At 40.6% G+C, this 22,905-nt stretch overlaps 1 protein-coding gene across 12 annotated transcripts in view; it reads right to left on the reverse strand.

Moving 5' to 3' along the window:
* Positions 1–22,905, reverse strand: part of trpm3 (transient receptor potential cation channel, subfamily M, member 3) — a 149,098-nt gene that overhangs the window by 87,679 nt on the left and 38,514 nt on the right. For 4 of the 12 annotated variants that reach the window (XM_077600301.1, XM_077600300.1, XM_077600297.1 and 1 more), the window contains exon 1: positions 21,220–21,948. The exons of the other annotated variants lie outside the window; for them this stretch is intronic. In XM_077600301.1, coding sequence (XP_077456427.1) covers positions 21,220–21,309 — 90 coding nt within the window. In that variant the 5' untranslated portion in view covers positions 21,310–21,948. Of the gene's footprint in view, positions 1–21,219; positions 21,949–22,905 lie in introns of those variants that run through there. 12 annotated transcript variants of the gene reach the window in all.

Consider the following 22,905-nt stretch of genomic DNA (forward strand, 5'->3'; position numbering starts at 1 on the left):
ATGGTGATAGACGAACCAGATCTGGTCTAAAAATGAGTTGTGTTTAGTTTGACCACACACACTGTGGAAAAATAATTCCCAATTTATGTTACTCCGATTAGATGGTAATCAGTTCAGGGTGTGCCCCGCCTCCTGGCCACAGTTAGCTGAGATCGGCTCCAGCACTAGTGTAAACCTTGTGAGAATACGTGTTGCCGAAGTTAGTATGTGAATAACATTATATAATGTGAAAATCTGAATAAAGGCATGAAATACAAATTAACTGTTTAATGTTAATTTATTTACCAACTTGCAATTTTACATGTTTAACAACTGTACATTCAGTGTAATGTTATTCATTCACTCATTTTCTGAACCGCTTTACCCTCACTAGGGTCACGGGGTTGCTGGAGCCTATCCCAGCTGACTTTGGGCCAGAGGCGGGGGACATCCTGAATCGGTGGCCAGCCAATCGCAGGGCACAAGATGACAAACAACCATTCGCCCTCACACTTATACTCATACCTCATAGAGTGTCCAATCAACCTACCATGCATATCTTTGGAATGTGGGAGGAAACCAGAGTACCCGGAGAAAACCCACGCAGGCCCAGGGAGAACATGCAAACTCCACACAGGGGTACCGACCTGGATTTGAAACCAGGTCCCCCATTGTGACGCCGACGCGCTAACCGCTCAAGTTGCCGTGCTGCCCCAGTGTAATGTTACCTATATAAAATTTCTAAATATCTTGTAAAGCGTTAGTCCCCAACCTTTTTCTTACTGCGGACAAGTAAAGCTATTCCTTTTTTCTTCCATTTTGACACCAATGTCATTGTTTTTGCTGCTGCTCCAAGTGAGTACTACCGTATTTTCTCGCATACAAGCCGCCTCCGCGTATAAGCCGTACCCTTAAAATTGCTTTAAAATTGTTGCATTTTACAATTTGTCTTGTATAAGAGTGATCAACACTGCCCAGAAGATCATCAGCTGCTCTCTGCCCTCACTGGATGACATTGCCAGCCCTCGCTACCTCAGCAGAGCCAGGAACATTATCAGGGACCAATACCACCCTGGTCACAACCTATTCCAGCTGCTGCCCTCTGGCAGACGCTACAGGTCTCACAAAGCACGGACAAATAGACTTAAGGACAGTTTTTTCCCACAACCATCAGTACTCTGAACTTGCGTTAGCACGACACACAATCCCTTCTGTGCAATAACTTCGGGGTGTGCAATAACAATGTGCAATATCTTAGACTGTGCAATATTTTAGAATTCATCTAGCCGGGATGTTACTTTTTATACTTTTATATTACTATTCATGTTTTTTTTTACTGGGAAAACGCACTTTGTGGAGTAGCACCACCAATTTCGTTATACGCAGCTGTGTATGATGACAATAAAGGCTTTTTACTTGATTGATTGATTTGATTTGATTTGATAAGCTACACTGCAGATGCACAATTTTCACCTCGATATTTATGGTTCTAATAGGGATTACAAATGTTTGACTTTGAAGGGAAAATCTTTAAAAAAATTATCGCACGTGGTATTTCTGAGATACTGTATGAATGGAAAGGATCGTCTGCTGGATTTCACATTATTTGGGTCAATATCATAAGGAAGTTAATATGCCTGTCCTTGTAAATGGAAAATATCAAATTAATAAATTTGAAAAAATAAATAAGTCTATCTTGACAAGAACCTGATGCTGTTTAATGACAGAAATAACAATTTTCTTATCAGAAGTTTAAGATGTTGTGGCGTCCATATTGCTTCTAGAGTCGAAATATCTCAATTCTTTCGCCGGTTCATATTACTGCAATAGTTGTCACTTTCGAGCAAGAAATAAAAAGAAAAAAAATCAAAGCAGAATTTTGTTTTATTTCATAATCACAAATGTTTAATCATTTTCTTTCTGTGTTCCGAAAGGCTGTTGTCTGCATGTAGACAAATTCAAAAACAAAGTGACTTGAGCAGTACAACCAGGAAGTGTGTAACTAGTCTCTGGGTGCAATAATAGCATGAGATACACATTACGCACGTATTAAGGCTGATATTTTAATGATCGACCGCAAGAACGTCGATCAGCCTTCACAACTATTGGGATGTGCTGACATGGTAAACACTACGAACACATATACCCAGGCTATAATTCATCATTTTTTGAGCGACAAATATGGCTTATATGCGAGAAAATACGGTAATTCGAAAGTGTATTTATTTTGTAGTGCGTTTAAACACCTAACCAGTACAAGCAACTAGGTATGCAAGGAAAATTTGATTTTGAAAATTTATGACAATGACTGCATTCGATTTAGGCTGCTGTCAGCAACGAGGAGTTTACTTCGACGAGGTAACTCAACTTGTCAGAACACCAGCTCAAATGGATGTGAGTTCTATCACTGTCAATGGCAGTGACTGAATTAAGAACATAACCACAACCCTCTAATTAGCTAGTTTACAGACAAATTTTCAGAGTACGTCGGGTGAAGTGCAGGTTCATGTTTTGCTTTAGTTTAAATAAGTGAAGCAATTAATCAAGGCTCTGCTGTTGTGCACACTCCCAGCCAAGCCTGTCATGTAAATCATCATAAAGCTCAGCCTCCAAGGCAGATGAGAAAATGGGAGGGGGAAAACAAGTCTCATTAAAATGATTTGTCGCATTTTTGGAGAAAATCCGGCAAAGGATCTCCTGACGCAACACAGTCGGAAACGAGAGAAAACAACTACCGAACTAAACTGCACTGTCCGTGAGTCAGACCTCAGAATCTGTGTAAACAAAATTAATAAATTAAGTTATGATCCCCTCAGCCATGTCAAGAATAGTTTTGTCATTCCAGCTAATGTCACATTTGCCCTGAGAGCTAAGTATAACCTTCCTATATTCAGAGGTTGACTTTCAGATTTATCGCCACCATGAATTGTGAGCCAATCCAAGGTTGACATTTTTCAGCATTAGGCTGAAAGATTATTTCATTGAATTTGCAAATTTAGAGAGGGCAAAAGCCACACTTAATTTTATGTGCGCTTAACTGACCTAGAATTTTGGTCATTTCTGCCTCTTTTTAAAAGAAATTCACATTTCACATTTTAATAACGCAAATAGAAAAAAATGATTTCAAATGATCATTTTTATTATCAACATTATCTCTTTCAGTCCCATTAGCGGTGATAGACGTCTAGTCGCATGGCTTGTTTCATTCTTCTGCCCTGAATTTTAACAGGCAGCAATGGCAGAAAATTAAGATTAATCGTGTAATGAGTTTTTTAATTGCTTAATGCAGTTAGTTAATGACCATACATTTATAGTACTACTGTGTGGAGTTTGCATGTTCTCCCTGGGCCTGTGTGGGTTTCCTCCGGGTACTCCGGTTTCCTCCCACATTCCAAAAAAAAACATGCATAATAGGCTGATTGGACACTCTAAATTGCCTTTAGGCATGGGTGTGATTGTGCATGGTTGTCTGTCCCCTTGTGCCCTGCGATTGGCTGGGCACCAATTCAGGGTGTCAGCTGAGATTGGCTCCAGCACCCCCCGCACCCCTAATGAGGATTACGCGGTTCAGAAAATGAGATGAGATGAGAATATTATTGAAAGAGAATCCCCTTATACTGCAATTGTACATTGAATCACATTCATAGAAATATATATACTTTTCATAACACTACAGTTGCTTTGCATCAACAAGTGCAACAGTCCTGATCCATTAATAATAGGAAATCTAATGTAATAAAGCGTTCAATAAACCCATCCATGCCAGCAATAAAGACAATACGGCATCATTATAATTAGGCTCATAATACACAGAGAAAAGAAAAGGATCCCAATTTGACACCTAAATGAGGGGACTGAAATACGCTTGAGTCAAACTGTAACTGCCTCTACGCCAATGATGAATTCTAATTGCACTGCAAACAGAATTCATTAATCCTACAATGATTCATTCATTACACATGTTAGCTGTGCGTGTCGGAGAACGGAGTGCATGTTGCTACGTAAAAATGAAAGATGGGTCTTCGCCTTCTGCGGGCTACTGATTAAATGCACACATTAAATGCGTTCAGGTGAGATCTGAGATATTATGTAAAATGCTGAGCATGACACCGGTGATAACGCTCAAGCGTTTTCACTCGATAAATTCATGAGTTTATCAACTTTATCCCCGGAAATAATGCTGTGCAATCACTTTTGGAAGGTGCATTTGTCAGTGGCATGGTTAGGTTATAAAGGATAATTAAATGTTTTGTCCATGTACTGTATATAATCTAGAGATTAGCGTATCGGCAGCGATGGGCGACCAATCTATTTTGGACATATTCGCACTTAAATTGAAGGAAGCTGTCGGAAGCAACGTCACCACCAAGAGCTTTTCCTTATGTTTTAGTCTTTTGCCCTGGCTCTACTTTTGTACCATGTGTTTCTTGTTGTACCTTGTAGCCGGCTTATAATTTTTCTGTGCCTCTCGCCATTGTCTTGTAAATTTGAGTCCAACTGTGTTCGCCGGTGACAAAAATAGATTGGACGTCCCTCGCTATTATATGTACTGTGAAATTCACACAAAGACCAACAATGGAATAGTGATAGAACGATGCTTAAAGTAGTCTTTTTCCCAATTTATCGAGTACTAAAACCCGTACAAAATGGGTGTCAAATTCAAGGCCCGGGGGATGGATCGGGCTCACCAAATCATTTTGTGTGGCCTGCAAAAGTAAATCAGGTTCATGAACTTCATGTTTCACTGATTTATCCAGAGAATATTAACAGTTTTCCCTTTGTAAAAACAGAAAGAAAGAAATAAGTGAACCTTGATTTTGTTTTTAAATGAGCAATTCCGTGATAGTACGATATTTGCCAATATAACAAAGTCTGTCACAATTACACGAAAGAGCCTTGGATCAATGTGTCACTCCAGATCGATGTATCATTACAGTAATCCCTCGATTATCGCGGTTAATGTAGACCAGACATGGCCCCCCTATTTAAAAACTCTGAGTTGTAGTAGCAAACTGGAGAGTGGCCTCCGCTCGCAAGTTTCAGCGTGGAATTTCCAATTTTTATGAACTTACAAAAAAAATCGAATTAAAAAAAATTCCCCCACAAAAAAATCTGCGATGTAGTGAAGCCGTGATAGTTGAAGCCGCGATATTCGAGGGACTACTATAATAATGACTAAATACGACATAAAATTCAGATTGCAGCATGATAAATTTCACACCGTGTTCAATTTAAGAATCCTCAGGCTGTCAAAAATGTAATTATCATAGTCGTAGTATATATTCACTTAAATTTATTATTTGATCATTGTTCATTCCGCTTATCCTCACGCGGGTCGTGGGGGTGCTTGTCACATATGTTTTTATCCCCTATCCTATCTCAGAGCTGTTAAAGTGTTGGACTAGTACAGGTGATTGGCAAGATCAATGGAGTCGAGTGAGCACTTTACCAACGGAAATGTGTGCACAGCAGGATTACTTTTAAATGAGGCACAATAAGAATCAGTGTAGCTTCCATCAGGCATTAATAGACAAGCTTCCATGTTTCCATGCCACTTCCTTTACTTTATCATCTGGAAAAGCAAGCGAATTTAACAACCTGATTCCAAATGAAATATGTGAAGCATCTTCTTTTAGGTATGGAAATAATAGATACAAATGTAATAGGTTATCACCCACTCAATACATCCTACATAACTCTTTCCCTTCAGGCTGTTTAAAGTGCAAGTAGAACAGAAACAAGGGTGGAATTGGGGAGGGGGTTGATGGTAAATGATCATACAGTAATTCCTCAATTATCACATCTTCACTACTTCGCAATTTTTTACGCTATTAATTATTTAAAAAAAATGTTGTTCATGAAAATGTGAAAATCCACGCTGAAACTCCTAAGCAGAAGCCACTTTTGCCACTAGGACTCAGCACTGAAGAAAAAAAAAACATTTTTTTCCTTTTTTTTTAAAGTTCAGCCTACCATCCATGATTGTGGAATGTGGGAGGAAACCAGAGTACCTGGAGAAAAGCCACACAGCCCCAAGGAGAACATGCAACCTCCACACATGTGGACCGACCTGAATCTGAACCCAGGACCCCAAAGCTGTGAGGCCGACGTGCTAACCACTCAAGCCGCCGGGCCGCCGGCTTTAGCGTGGAATTTATGTCTTACCCTTACACACCATTTGTTTAGTATGTCAGGTTTGCTTATTTTGTCCATTTCAGATCCAGTCACGGGAGTCTATTATTACCATTTCACACCCACACATTTTCCTCTGCATTCCCAACACTATGAACAATATGCCATTTGAAATGGATATCTACTGATTTTTAAAAGCACTCATGATGAAACTCCAGGCTGTAGAGATGTCCCTGCAGATTCATCAAGCACCTTATCAGTTCATGAGTGAAAGTCACACTCTATCAGTGGGAGCTTGAAGAACACGCGATGCCACAAAAAGGTCTTTGCGTGTGTGAAAAGTCAGCCTAGCCTGGTGATTTCAAAATTGGAGGACATTTGGGCTTGCTTAATGAATTATTGATTATGTAAAATAGTAAGCTGATGTCAAGTCCAACATTTTTTATCTGAACAGTTTTATCAATTTTCAATGGTGTGTAGGGCAAGAAAAAAAAGGAAATCTGGATGTAATTACGTACAATTAAAACTCTACCAGTAGATCGCCAACTTTCTATTGATAGTTCGCACAACAATAATATGTCAGTAGCCAACCAGCTCAAAAGATAAAGCTACTCTTATTTGAAGTTTGTGTTGAATGCCCATCAGTGCTCTCATTGGTCAATCTCGGGTCTTATATGAGTACCTATGAGTTACGTTTGCCGTGCTGCAAAATATACTCTCTCGCACCTCATCATGACCTCAACATGAAAATGTGTATCTTTTTTCTTTCTTTTTTTGATGAATACTTTATAAAACCATAAGACGCACTGAATGCATGAAACGTGAACCACAAAGTATGGAGGGATCACTGTATTGGCTCATTTAGTGATGCGAGGATTGCAACAATACATTTTGTCGGTGGCCGAGAAAACAAGGTAGAAGGTGGGAGGTGGAGTACTTGAAAACGAATAGATTTTCAGGTAAAAAAAACTTTAAGCACGCCTGATGTAAATTGAAAAAGAGAAAACGGTACAATAAATAATTATAATAATTTGTCTTGGTCTTTCTTTATCTGCAGTGAATGAGGCGACAATTTGAAGTATTGTGATATCCATAACTTATTCTCGTCCGCTTACATAAATGCAATACGGCCTTGACCAGTGGATAAAACTGACCTCCAAGCTGACAGCAAAGGAGGTTAGGGTATGCGCATAAGTAGATGGACAAGAGCTTCAGTGCATTGTGGGTATAGTACTATGTTTCCAGTCCATGTCTGGAATAGCCTGATAAGGCAAAAGAGAGCTGGCGGACAACCAAGCGTGGCAAACCTCATGCCTGATTCTCTGACTGTCCTTCACACCCTGATTCGTGAGCTGCTTCTCACTCTTCTTTTTGACATGCCTGCAGCTCCCACCTTCCCTCACAGGGGTTGCACTCTTCTGTCTACACTTTATCAGACGATAGATAGTAGCCAAGTATTATTCCTCCAAGAATGGCTGCAATACATCAGCAGCCAAAATATGCCCAGATCAGATTGTGATTAGTTGTGTTATGAGGGTTACATTCTGGTTGAGTAGAGTAAAATAGGACTCCAATTGTCATGTTAAGGTCACAAAATGTACAAATACCTTGACATTTCAAAGGTTACAGATGTTAAAGCGACAGCAGAGTTGTCTTGTTGGTTTCCAATTTTTCTCTGCTGTTCGCTTGTCTCATTCGCCCAGCAACCCTGTGATTGGCTTTGGAATTTGGCTGCTCTGTCTCCCTCCCTGGTAATAGATCTTCATGTTGTGCACAAATACCTCATCGCTTTACTGATTACACCTCTTTCCCATGTCCCTCCCTGTCACAAGTGTCAGGTGGAGAGTCTGGGCGACCTGCGGATGGTGGCAGGTTAGTTGAGATGCGGATATAAGCTGTGGCTGAGTTGAAAATACTACCTCGGTGCTCAATTACATTTTAATTTGGCAATAGATTTCAGGTCCTGGAGTCCCAAATTCAATAATCTTGTTTTTTTGTCAGTTTTTCAGACCTGACAACTTGGAACTGTCAAGTGAAAATAATGCTCAACGATGTGTAAATATGAAATATGCATAAGCCTGAAAAAAAATGACTTTGCCAGAGTAACAACAGTTAGCATTGCAGTTGAGTTCAATAGCCAATTCTGACGCAGTGATTTTATAATGTGATGAGTCCGAATTGAGGGTTAGGAAACTGCACCATTCGCAGTATACAGGTGGGGCTCCTCCAGAGCTAGCTCAATTAAAATGTGATCTTATTAACAGAGTTAGAGTGAAGATTAAAGAGAGGGATGAAAAAAGCGGCATTGTCTGAAAATATCGTGACGGGACGTTTTGTCGAAAGACGTTTGGTCCCCGGACGTTTGGTCGACCGGACGTTTGGTCGACCGGACGTTTGGTCGACCGGACGTTTGGTAGAACAGGTTCGCATGCAATTGATAGATTTTAACATTGGGTGAATAGGGATTTAATGACTATTATTTAACATTGAGTGAATAGGGTTAGGGTTAAACAAATGAAAGTTTCGTGACTCAAACCTCGGGACTCGCGAACCCGGCGACCAAACATCCGTTCTACCAAACGTCCAGTCGACCCAACGTCCGGTCGACCAAACGTCCGGTCGACCAAACGTCCGGGGACCAAACGTCCGGGGACCAAACGTCTTTCGACGAAACGTCCGGGGACCAAACGTCTTTCGACGAAACGTCCGGGGACCAAACGTCTTTCGACGAAACATCCGAGTACCGAAAATATAACACCTTAGTATATTACGTCACTTCCGTTAAATGGTCGATGGCCAAAGCTTAATCATAAAATCAGACTTCAAACGGCCAGATAGGCTACTTTGGTATGTTTTAGGATTAAAAAGACTGTGAATTGTGCCTCATTGAAGTCCAATCTATCAACTTCCGTAACTGTATTTTACTTCTTTTTTATCAACATGCAGATAATATTTCTGTCCAGAAATCGGAGCGCAACACCAAATTTACTGCTCTAAGTAGCGTAGTAAAACTGTAATTTATGTAGCGGTCTCTCTCACTGTTTAAACTCTAGTATGCTAAAGATAAAAGCCCACAACTACTCACTATACCACAAATCATCTCATTTTTTTACAATTGTAGTAACTTTTACATAATTAAAAAACGACACTTTGTGAGTGCCAAATGTTGCATCCAATTCTACATCCCTCTGGCATATTGCAAAATTATAATACGAGAAAGAATAAAAATCAGTGTTATTTTTCATTATTACACTTCATTTTAGGACATCAGATTTAGATGTCACTGTCTGGAAACAACCTCTAAGTGATGGGCAAGCACATGCCTAATAATGAGTTAGGTTGTATGTCATATGTTTGTCGCTGGCATGGTTGTGTCATGGCGACAAATCTCACGGTGTCACTCAGAGGGGTTAAATGTAATTAACGCGAGGACTGACTCCATCTGATGCTCGGCTGCACCACTGCCCCTCTAATTGCATTTCCCCTCCTCTATTCCCACCTGGTGAGCCCATTCTATCAATTCATTCACTCCCATTGGGGACATACCTCCACACAAATATGTAAATAAGAAAATAGTACTAGGTGTGTTACAGTTTGCTTGGATTGCAACATAGCACATGTTTGAGAATATACGTGCTATGCATGCTAACACGTGGCAGGGGTCCAAAGAGTGTGCATTTCAAAGCTGTGGAGTGTCCCTAAATAGCTCCTCTCATTTATAGCCCCACTGCAGGCTTTTATTGTCTGCTTCCATTTGGCACAAGCCTGTCTTCAGCACCTAGGCTTCTGATTATTATAGAGATGTACACTCTTGTTTCAGAAGTTTCCCTAAGCAAACGTACAGTTCACGACTAGAATTTAGGTTATCGTGGTTTTTTTTCTCCAGATATGGATGATGTCATCAAGCGTCACAGATTCAGGGATAAAATTGACCAACAACCCTCTTGTTCTGGTCATTCAATCGAGATCACACATCACAGTGTTCTTGTACGGTAAAATAACGGCAGCTGTGTTTGTCAGAATAACAATATCAGAAATTCAAAAATTCAAAAATATATGTTACATGAGTGTTGTGTGAAGCACGATTACCGTAAATTTGACGATCAATTTCTACAGATTTTTTTTACCAAAACTCATATTAGAAAAAAAGGAAATTTGTAATTATATTATACTTTGAAGACAACCAGATGGGGTTGTGGTTCACTTGCTTGAGTTCAGTTCGGGCAAACATGGAATCGATTCCCACTTGTGGCGGTGTGATTGTAAGAGCCAATGGTTGTCTGTCTCCTTGTGCCCTGCGATTCGCTGACAACCACTTCAGGGTGCCCCCCGCCTGCTCGCCAGAGTTGGCTGGGACAGGAACCCACACCCTTGCAGTCAAGAGCGCTGACTACTGAGCTACTGAAGACCAAATGGGGAAAGTATTGTGCATGTAGAGGTGTGGTGTCCAATTTGTATTGACCTGGAGCAAATAATGAAAATATCCCAGAAAATGGCCAAAAAAAGAACCTTAGATGCAACCTAAAATCTGTTGCATTTCTAATCTTTAAAACTAGAAGGAGTTAGTCTCTTAAAGAGTGCCTCTCCATTATTTCTAATGAATGTTGGAATTTCAATATTTTGGGACCCACAATATTTTGTTTTACAAAAATAAACTTGAATAATTACCTGAAAAATGTTAGGTTAACAGATGCTTATTTAACCAAATGTTCTCCATTTTATCATTGTTACTTTTACGGATGTTTGTTCTTGGTTTCTGATAAAATAAAAACTGCCCTCCCAAAATGTGATTTATATTCCAGTGCGATTTATATTAGTTGGTGTAAAGAAATCAACTATGGGAGCAATTATTAGAAAATGGAAGACATACAAGACCACTGGTAATCTCCCTCGATCAGGGGCTCCATGCAAGATCTCACCCCGTGGCGTCAAAATGATAACAAGAACGTTGAGCAAAAATCCCAGAACCACACGGGGGGACCTAGTGAAGGACCTACAGAGAGCTGGGACCACAGTAACAAAGGCTACTATCAGCCGCCAGGAACTCAAATCCTGCACGGACAGGTGTGTCCCCCTGCTGAAGCCAGTATACATCCAGGCCCGTCTGCGGTCCGCTAGATAGCATTTGGATGACCCAGAAGAGGACTGGGAGAATGTGTTATGGTTAGATGAAACCAAAATAGAACTTTTTGGTAGAAACACAGGGTCTCGTGTTTGGAGGAGAAGGAATACTGACTGAATTGCATCCGGAAAACAGCATACCCATTGTGAAGCATGGGGGTGGAAACATCATGCTTCGGGGCTGTTTTTCTGCAAAGGGACCAGGACGACTGATCCGTGTAAAGGAAAGAATGAATGGGGCCATGTATCGAGAGATTTTGAGTGAAAATCTCCTTCCATCAGCAAGGACATTGAAGCTGAGACGTGGCTGGGTCTTTCAGCATGACAATGATCCCAAACACACAGCCAGGGCAACAAAGGAGTGGCTTTGTAAGAAGCATTTCAAGGTCCTGGAGTGGCCTAGCCAGTCTCCAGATCCCAACCCCATACAAAATCTGTGGAGGGAGTTGAAAGTCCGTGTTGCCCAGCGACAGCCCCAAAACATCACTGCTCTGGAGGAGCTCTGCATGGAGGAATGGGCCAAAATACGAGCAACAGTGTGTGAAAAGCTTGTGAAGAGTTACAGAAAAAGTTTGGCCTCCGTTATTGCCAACAAAGGGTACATAACAAAGTATTGAGATGAACTTTTGGTATTGACCAAATACTTATTTTCCAACATGATTTGCAAATAAATTCTTTAAAAATCAATGTGACTTTCTGTTTTTTTCCCACATTCTATCTCTCGGTTGAGGTTTACCCATATTTACAATTACAGGCCTCTCTAATCTTTTCAAGTAGGATAACTTGCACAATTGGTGGTATTATTTGCCCCACTGTATGTATGTATATATATATATATATATATATATATATATATATATATATATATATATACATACATATATATAGATAGATATTTCTGATTAAGCCCTCGGAGTTTCGACATTCCTGGTGTAGGGAAGTCTTAATCCTTAAGACTTTACAATACATCATGTATGTAATTCCACTCATGTAATCAAGTTAAAAAATAACCTTATAAAGTTAAAAATACTCAAAAGTAAGTACTCAAGAGAACTTGGGAATTTGAGCACTAAAAATCAAAGTTATTCTTTTTCTACACTATAATCGCCAGCATGTTTAAAGCTGGTTAAGCCTGGAGTGAGTCACCGAGTGGAGGGGGTGGTTTCTGTTCATGTTGAGGCAGTTTTTTATATTTTTGCTTGAAAATGGTCCAATTGGGCTGATAGGCTTGATAAACAGGGATATACTCTCATACCAAAAATGACAACCAGACCGAGACACACTCATGTAGCTTATTATGGATAAAGATGTCCTCTCAAGGAAGGCAGACAGAGTGACGGCCATCTCGATTCATTATATAAGTTTGTTGGCAGGGCTGCAGAAACACAAAAACTGCTAACTGCACCAGACACACATTCATCGTTGCCCGAATCTGATGTTCTCAGGAATGGCAGCGAAAGAGTTAAATATACGACAGCTGGCTTGTCTGCTGCAAAAGATGCACAGAAGATGGAAAGGACCAAAATGGGATGGAGAGGGATATATGTAGATGTAGATGTATAACTGCCTGAATAATTCTCCAGTGAAAGCGGTCTACTTCGGCGCAGCATCAATAGAGACATTTATAGAAATGGACTACATTGCCAAAACGTTATGTAATGAATTAGGGAAAGACTAGAAATTCTGAGTTGTGAGGGGCATTCCACATATCTTAGAGGACGGCAGCTTTTGATTCTCTGAGATGGATTATGGAAAGGGTGGCAGGGAATGATTATGCGTCCTTTGATCGTGTTTAGCCAATTCAATTTCAATGAATTGGACATTTACAATAGCAACCAATGAGTTGACATGTTTTAAATTCATAAACACATTTGTAAATTTGGAACAAAAGTTCCAATAAATGCTCCTCGCAACTCACTATTTGTTTAAGTTATCTGGAATAGCTTGGCTGCTTTGATATAACCATGGAAATGCCAGGGAGAGAAGGACTGAAATAGCAGTGGCCATGCTTTCCACTTTCATTTTCCGCATTCCAAGATCCAATTTATACCATGCATACATTTCTTTTCATGACAATTGCTGCATTCTTTTATTATTGCTCTTCAAGATTTAAAGCTTGCCACTGTATTAAAAGGGCACATACATCAGTAAAAAATGGAAAAGACAAGCATGTACTGAACTTGAGAGGACCATTTACAAATGAAAGATACATTTGATCATTACTGCCAAGCCTTTTGACTGGAAAGGTAATTTATTTCAATTAAACAGCCATGCACAGCTTTCTCAAAGTGCTCTCCTGTACACGAACTTCAGTGAAAGGACTGTAAACTGCGAAGTGAAGTTGAGTGCACATAAAGATAATAGTGTTCGGTTTTGTTATTCATTCATTCATCTTCCGTACTGCGCAACCTCGTAAGGGTTGCAGGGGCTGCTGGAGTCTATCTGACTTCGAGCAAAAGGCATACTGGTACACCCTCGACTGATCGCCACTCAGACGTAGAGCACAGAGATGGACCACCGTTCGCACTTACAATTATCCCGCCACCAGCGGGAATCTGGCTCATTCCTGGCCCAATTCAGGCGTGTGAACGCCTATCAGGCGGCTGTTTTTTTTTTTAAACGTACACGGGTACAGTATTCTCTGCTGCTCCTCTGATGGTTCAGATCATAGGAGACAATCAGCAGATATCACATAACAAATGTATAGGAAGACCATGGTTTACGATGTCATTGACCTGCAATGTTTCGACTTTATGGCGCCGGCAAATCATCGGCTATTTTGTACCTAGAACCAGTGTTGTTGTCCATGTTTGTATGCCGGGAGTATATTTGCCTTTTTTTACCCCCTTTAATTCACATTACGCTCCAAAAGAAGAAAATGGTTCTTCTACCTATGCTGGCAAAAGAAAAGCAATTGCCATTGAAACACATCTTAATACCCTAAAACTACCTAGGGAAGTTTTGCGAGACATTGACTAAAATTGGTGAAGATTTATGATGGATTAGGACCCGAGTTAAACCACCAATCACCACACAAGCAAGGTGTATTTGCCCCCCTCATTTTTATTATGAGACCTCATACTGACATGCTGCACCGCTCCTGCACATGTCGCTTCATTTTGGACATTTCAGCAGTTCTGACAAAGTTGGGTAATGCGGCAACAATAACCGCAGCTTGATTGATCACCGTCATCGTTGGCAGCATAAGTCGGACTCTCCCTAAAGAGCTCATCTAAATTTAACGTCCTGGGGGAAGCCATTTCAATCACTAGGTCTCACACCTCAGCGGCCCTTTTCATTACCGTAACAGCCTTGACAGATAAGCGGGAATGCTTCAAAGGAAATGCATTGACGAATGCATTTACTCATGGATGTATACTAAGTGATTGAAAAGACATTGATCGGCTGTAAACAATGTCAAAAAGAGACGTGAGGGGTAAACACAGAGGGGAGTGCAACGAAAACTTTTTTTTCCAATTCATTTGGACTTGCAGTGGTAAAATGAAGTTTTGTTAAAATGTGAAAGATGTGAAACTATGAAGTAGGAATGTGTGAATGAAATTGTAATATGCGAAAGTTCAACGTTGCATCTTTCAATAAGTTTTTCATTCATTATTCATTAGTCTTCAACACCGCTCATCCTTCTCAGGGTCGCGGGGTACTGTAGTCTATCCCAGCTGACCTAAGGTGAAGGGTGGACTACACTCTAAACTAGTCACCAGTTGGTCGTAGGGCACACACAGACAACCATTCACACAATTTATTTATATATATAGTAAATATAAAGGAGGCTGGCCAGGAATGTACCTTCAAGTGTCAGTGCTTCCATGCTATTTTATGGGGATATATTGCCCTCATGCATTATTAAATAGTGTTTCATCGCCAGTAAATCATTCCCTATAGCACTTTAAAGGTGTAAGGTCGATGTTTAGACTTCATACATCCACTGCTGGTGTCAAAGGCATTGAGATGCTCACGACGAGTTGGAAAATGTGGGTGGGTGGATGTATATATATTGAGGCACTCTTTGCGTGCTGACAGGTAGATGTGTTTTGCCAAATTATGCAGGTCCATTCAACGTCCCCGTTCTCATCAAAGATTCAGCATCTGAGTGGTAAGCATCGTCATCCTGCACTGCCATTCTAGACATACTCATTTCCCAGATAAGACAAAAAAAACAAAGCAGTAATATACATGACAATTGTTGACTGGAGCCCGTTTCATCCTCACCCTCTATAGCAGTGGTCCCCAACCACCGGTCCATGGACAGGTACCGGTCCGCAAGCAATTTGTTGCTGGTTCATCAGCGAAATAAATATTAATGTTTTAAACCCCCCCACACACAAGGCACCATGGACACTCAAGTATGGCGATCATGAGTGCAGGGTGCTCTGCACCTCAGTGTTGCCAGATCACAAAGCTTCCAAACCAATCCAACCGTAAATATAACCCACTCAGTTCAGTGGGAAGTTCGCTTAATCTGTCAACACCGCTACTGCATGCACAAATACGAAGACAAGAAAAAGAGTGGAGTTGCACAAACTCCAATTTCTGACAAGGCTGTTTTCTCCATTATTTTTTAACAAGAGGTGCATTTTGGGCTATGTCAGAAATCACAGTCTTGCAAACGATAACCTCAAATGCAAATGAGCTTATTATGTCTAAGGATAGTATGACTATCTGCTTATTATGAAGAATTAAAATTCTCCTTTTAATATGAACACATTTCGGATCATATGACCAACATTTTCTTTGTCTCTCTTGCTTCAGTGCAACACACCTATAATGCGCATATGTAACTGGTGGGGTTCTGTAGCTCCAACAAGGTTAAGAACCACTGACCTAGAAGAAATGCTATCATTTCTCAAAGAATGTTCAAGAATGCCAGATGGGAAATGAAAGAAAATGTGTGAATTGGAAGCTTATGTTTTCACTGCAGCTCATTAGCGGCATGATGATTTGATTGAAATCCTTCTAAATGGGCTTTTTGCTGCTAAAGTGAGTTGCAAACAAGCGACGAAAGGGCAAAGTCAAAAGGGATGACACTCTTTTCTAAAACCATGTATGCTTTCCATACTTTCTGGAAATGTGAGTAGAAAAATGAAAGGAAGTCAAACCTCAAATGCACTATCAAGAATCAGGAACTTGACTAATGCTTAGTTTCAAACAACTCTGACATCACACCCTAACACACACATAACATATCCTGTTACCCTTTGTCAATCGCTCGGAAACATGATCCTATAGTTCTCGTCCTCCCCGTTCAATTGAATTTGACATCTATTGGCATCAATGGCATTCAATAACACCGGACAATTCTGCTAATGTTTATACATATAGACTTCCATATGTTCCACACTGGCGTGCTCCAACCGGATGATGTAATATGCAGTCAAGGATCTTTTTATGTAATGCATTTATTTTTAGCATTAAACAGAAATATATATTTTTTATCAGCAGCATTCCACCCCTCATGAATTTTGCATAAGACAGTGTTATATATTGCTTCATGATTTTGTGCGGGGGAGAAACAAAGAGCAATAGAAACGGATAGACGTGTGATTTACACAAAGCTGAACTTGGAGTTCAATTGGTGAAAAATGAATACAACACTGGTTACAAATATATCGTGTGACAACAGAAGCTTATTGAAACAATGCCACAGTGAATGTGTGCCATAGCGAAAGTTAAAGGCGGTTCAGTACTCGGCCGTTTGGTCGCTGGACTTTTGGTCGCCGGACGTTTGGCCGCCTGGAAGGTATTGATAATTACCATTTAAAAATGTTGCTCAAATTCCCTAAACACAAACTGCGAATTATTATTTAGTCATACTTAATGCCCTATTAATTATTAGGCTAAAGAAAAGCTCCAAATTTCCCGTACTTTTATTGTGTTTTGTTGGAGAACTTGTTAAGACCCTGACTGACGTACCTTCTTAAAGGGACAACTCATGTACATACAAACTCTTATACACTCACACATGCGCTCAGTGAAACGGCTCAGGCTGCTCAGGGCCATTGTTGGCTTTTATTGATGCGTAGACCGTGGTGTTTTACCTTGTTTTGTCGCGGGACTTTTGGTCGCCCGTTGTTTGGGTCCGGGCGACCAAACGTCCGCGACCAAACGTCCAGCGACCAAAAGTCCGCCGACCAAACGGCCGGTCACGAGGCGGTTCAACGAAAGATAGTGTATGACATTTTTTTCAGGGGGGGCCTGTTGTCAGGTGGGCTGGGCGGAGAATTAGATACCCTTATTTGTTTTTGTCTGCTTGTTTAAGTTTTATCTTTTTTCAAGCTTCAAAAAAAATGAAAGCAGAAAGAAAAACAGCAATTTTGATGGCTGGAATTTCACTGTATTGCTACCACATTACATTCCTTACGATAGAAAGGATGGTCCTTTTCCTCTTGCGCCTAGATGACAAAATGACCATGATTTTCACAAATAATTTGAAGCGTGGACATGTTCTACTACAGCACACTCTACATCAGCCGGTCTCAGATGAGCTCAGGCCTGGGTGTTGTTGATAAATGGCTTTTTCTCTACATGCTGGAGTTTTCAATTGTAATTGCATGTTGCAATAAAGTGTCAAGTGAGAATACTTTTCTGAGCGAAACTGAGCCTGTGTGGCATGATTTAATATGCTATCCCATCTTTTTTGGAGGAATGTGTTGCAGGGATCATATTATGATGCGAGAATATTTGCAAAAACAAACAATGCTGACCAGTTCGAAATATCATGTCTTTGTAATGTGTCGAATTGAATACATATAGAAAAGCTCTGCATTTTACAATCAAAAATTAATTAGAATTTGGTTTTGCAAAATAATTTGTGAAGGACAAGGTACATTCCTGTAACAGTAATCCAGATGCAAAAATAAATGACATGTATAGGGGTCATATCAAAACAACAGATGGTTACTGAAAAAGCTAGTTAAATCATTTCCATTTCCTTTTTCTGTCAAATTGTTTGTGTTTTCTGTACAGGAAGAAAAAAAACCTCTCCAACATGTCTCCGACCTGGGAAGCGAGAGACAGGCTGACAGAGATGAGATTTCAAGTACTGTCTGTCAAATGCAATGAAGGAAATAAAAGAAACGAGGAGAAACAAGCAGCAGGTATAAAGAGTGTCAGAGCCAAGAAACAAGCGGTTAGAGGGGGCAACAAGAGACACGATCTTGATTCGGTTTGAATCAACATCTTACTAAGGTTTTTAAGATTGAAACAAGAAAACCTCAGTTTCCTAAGAAGAAGGAGGAAAATGCCCAAAATCCAAAAAGCCTATCCTTAGGGCACTCCATATTGTGTAAGCCTTAACAATTGTTAGTTTAGACTTCCTGTCACTGGTGATTTGCTCAGAGTCTTGGTTAGACTTTCTAATTCTTTCGTGGCCAGATGAGGACAACCATCACTCTTGTGCAGTGACAGAACCCAACCAAGAATTGATAGGAAACTGTTGGGAGCATTTAATTAGTTGTGAAATACGTAATCAATGAAAATGCAATTCAGAGTGCTTTATGGTATACATTATCTTTAGGCATTTTTAAATGACATGGTATTATAAATCATACAATACAATATCATGGGTTGAAATGCATTCAATTCATAACAAATATAGATTCTTTGGAAAAAAAACACAAGAAAGCAAGCGTGCCTGCTTTTGAATTGCAAATAGGATAATGTACACACAGACAGACCTAAGGAACAAACTGTTGTTAGTTCACAACAATGTGCAAATAACGGAAAACAGACTACAGTCCTGAATGTGTTTGGAGAATAAAGATAGTCATGTGTAATAAATACGCTTTGAATACCAGCATTAACAATGAGATCATAATGAATGAAAATACTATTCTTTCTTGTTAGCATTAGAATTAGCATCCTTCAGAATACCACAGACATTAAATTTCAATGATTCAGATGACAGTAACAGACTATTGTTTTAGAGTAGATTATAATTTTATTTCATCCCGTATTCGGGAAATGTGTTGGTTGCAGCAGCAAGACAGACACAAGACACACAAGACATTGTAGACCTAGTTAAAAAACTGGAGCCACACACAGGAAGTCCACAAGGTGGGGACCTTCTGCAGACTGAGACTGAGGTTACCACACATTATAACATTACCACACACACACACTTCTTGTAACAAAAGGCTGTCAATCGACAACCATTCATCATCTGGTAAGGCTCTATCCTAAAGGACTGAATAGGTATCAAAACGTCTTTGACAAATGGACTCAACGTACCACCATATTAGTATGCTTAATTTTCAGTAGTCTAACTTTATAGATAAAGTATATTGTTAGCATCAGTGAAGAGAAAAAAGAGAAAGCAGGAAAACCACTCATTGGCAAAATTACAAATTCTGCAGTCATCTGCATTTCAGTCTTGTACAATTTGGGGATTGCTTTGGCATTTCTCAACGTGACTTACGCAAACTGGCTGCAAACTATGATGAATGCATCATTTCCTGTAATAGAGTACAGCTCATTTCACATTAATTTCAACAAGCACTCCAGGCAACCACCATCTAATAATAACACTGTTAAATGCTGCGGTTGTAGATGAATTGGGGAGGCTGCCAACGAATTATAATATTTCAACGCCATTGACAGGAATGGTCATCCAATCCGTTTGAACTGGGATCATTGAGAGTGCCAACAGTTGCATCCATCTCATTTGAAATGGCTTGAACATCTATATTCCTGTCACCCTATCATTTTTGTTTGTTTCTTCTTGTGACAGAATAAATATAAAAAGGTATAAATTCATTCATTATTTAACTTTCAGTATATGTGCCGCGTTGCATTAACACGTAAATTTTTGCTAAGTAAGGGGAATTGCAATCATTAATAAGGTGAGAAATTGGCCAAAGTTGACAGGTATGAAATTGCCTCTAGCTATAATTGGTTGTCCTTTGTCTCCTCGTGCCCTGTGATTGGCTGGCCACCAATTGAGGGTGTCCCCCACCTGTTGCCTGAAGTCGGCTGGGATGTAGGCACAATTCCAGCTATTGTTTATTAAAAAAAACTGCCTTTTTCGGAACATGTTGACCTGCTATACTACTGTATTTTATTGTTGGCATGATGTTGATCCTCTCATAGTACTTACTGTCTAAATAATGTACAATGAAAAACCAAAGAAAAGCAGAAAAAGATCAATGACGCCGTCGGTTTAAGGCAACCCCTTTAGTAAGAAATCAAAATGCAGGCACGCTCACACACGCAGACGTATCCACATTCAATCACGTGTTACAATAAAATCCATTTAAGCAGGCAGTACATATGCAAATGAAAGTCACGCAACACCGGCAGTGTGCCTGAACATCCGAGCAACGGACTTCCCTCAGATCAGGACAAGGTGAAGTAGCTCTCAAAATACATGTGTGCAGTGAAAAGAAAAAAAAGCTTGCCATGTGTCCGTAAACACAGTCATCCGGACTATTGCGCAATTCCTACGACACTTGTGCTGATCATGAAAACACAACCAAGGATGACACTCAAAGCCTCTTTTGGGGAAAAAACACAAAAAATTACTTTCCGTCAAGGTGCACTGTTGAATCCATTCGAAAACATGCCAACTTTGGTTTCACATCGACCTAGTCTCCATCCCTACACCTCCTCTGCGCATCTGTCATCATTCATTTAACATCCCGACTCATCCGCCTGTACAAATGTTCTCATCTGCCTCCTGCTGTTCACGTCAACCTTCAACTTCCTATTTAATCTCTCTCACCTTGCCACTCAGTGACTACTAAACTCCAAATCCACATTTTCACTTTCACACTCTTTTGCCTTGTATTAACCAGATCTGCAATCCTTTCAACACATCCTTTCATCATTTCACAACCACTCTCCATCTTTGTCCTTCCCCACCATGTCAATTTTGCACCAGCAGTTCTGCCACACTTGTACATTCCTGGAAGCATCCATTCCAAAGATGTGACACAGGAGGTATTCATCTAGTTCCAATTGTATTCTTTTTACCTTAAGTAGGCGTACAGATGGCAGGAAGGCTGCGTGGCACAGTTTCCTGATAGTCCAATTGATTGGCCGCGGCGCATCCAGTTGGTTCATGGTGCCCACTCTTCTGGGTACCGGGAAGCTTCTGCCTCCAGCACCAGGATCAAGGTGGGGCAGAAAAGGGAGAAGATCTCCAAGTCCCGGGGCATGACCCTCCAGGCGCAACCAGCGGCACCACTTGGAAGCTTCCCAGAGGAGATGAAGCCCCCTCTTGTCGGGTCCCTCTACCCACTAACCCTCGTCAGGACCACGATAATCATCGGAGTCCACCCAGGCGAGGTTGGAAAACCAGGAGCATCACTTTCCACTTTCGTGCAAGACGGAAACAAGAGTACACGGTATTTCCCCAAGTCGAGCAGCGGAACCGGAGATAAAGGCGCATGTGGAGTGAGGAGGATGTAGGTAGAGGAAGAGAGAGAGGGGGAGGAGAAGTGTGAGAAAAGAGGGAAGCGGTGCGCTGCAGAATAGCGCAGACGGGAAAGAGATGGATCGCGGAGACCGAGTGGCTGTCTTTTGATGATACTGACAGAGAGAATGAAGTACTGACTCTAAAATGAAGGGGGGACGAAGTAGTGAAGAGAGGGAGGCTAATGGTCAAGTGGGACCCAGTGGCCGTTTTTGTCTTTCACAAGGAATTTGGATGGAGACTGAATATGGAAGCAGACCGGGGGAAAAAATAGAGCCCTGTGTCTACAAGGAGTGCGACCTACTTACTGACGTGCAGATGCTCCTTAAATTGGTTCCGCGAGATATTTAAAAAAAGACGATGGATGATGCATTTGGACTGGCAGGACTGGCGATTTAATGATCACCGTCAATAGTAATAAAATTAACACGGCTGTTAAGAAATGTTGGTTACACTGGGGCTGCAAAAAATTACCATGTTAATTGTTAACTATTCATTCATTTTCTGAACCGCTTTATCCTCACTAGGGTTGCGGGGGGTGCTGGAGCCTATCCCAGCGGACTTCGGGCATGAGGCGGGAGACACCCTGAATTGATGTCCAGCCAATCGCAGGGCAGGAGTGGACGGACAATCATTCACACTCACACTCATATCTAGAGACAATTTAGAGTGTCCAACCCACCTTACATGAATGAACTTGAAATGTGGGAGGAAACTGTAGTACCCAGAGAAAACCCACCTAGACCCGGGGAGAACATGCAAACTCCACACAGCTGTACCGACCTGGATTCGAACCGAAGACCCCAGAACAGTGAGGCCGACGCGCTAACCACTCATCCGCCGGGCCGCCCCAATTGTTGACTAAGCACTGAATATTTTTGAGATTTTGATTCTAATGATTATATATGTATATTTGTTTGCTTTCTATTACTTTACTATAGGCTGAACATTTTAGCTGGAAATGTGCATCGGAAGCAAATAAAATGAGATGTTAAAATTTGAACTAGGAATGCTACATAACAGTCTCATTGTTATCCAATGCAAAAGCAAGTATGCTAACTCTAATTTTGATTTAAGTAAATTAAACACATATTTTCAATAAATAAATAGAAGATATTTAGTTTTTCTTGTTGTTGTTGCTGATGGAACAGTCTAAATTGTCCATATGTGAGGTTGTTTGTCTCATTGTGCCCAGCGATTGGCTGGTAACGAAGTATTAGTGTCCCCAGGATTGGGAAAATTTG

The sequence above is a fragment of the Stigmatopora argus genome, chromosome 5 (genome assembly GCF_051989625.1).
Source record: "Stigmatopora argus isolate UIUO_Sarg chromosome 5, RoL_Sarg_1.0, whole genome shotgun sequence".
In the NCBI taxonomy this organism is placed as follows: Eukaryota; Metazoa; Chordata; class Actinopteri; order Syngnathiformes; family Syngnathidae; genus Stigmatopora; species Stigmatopora argus.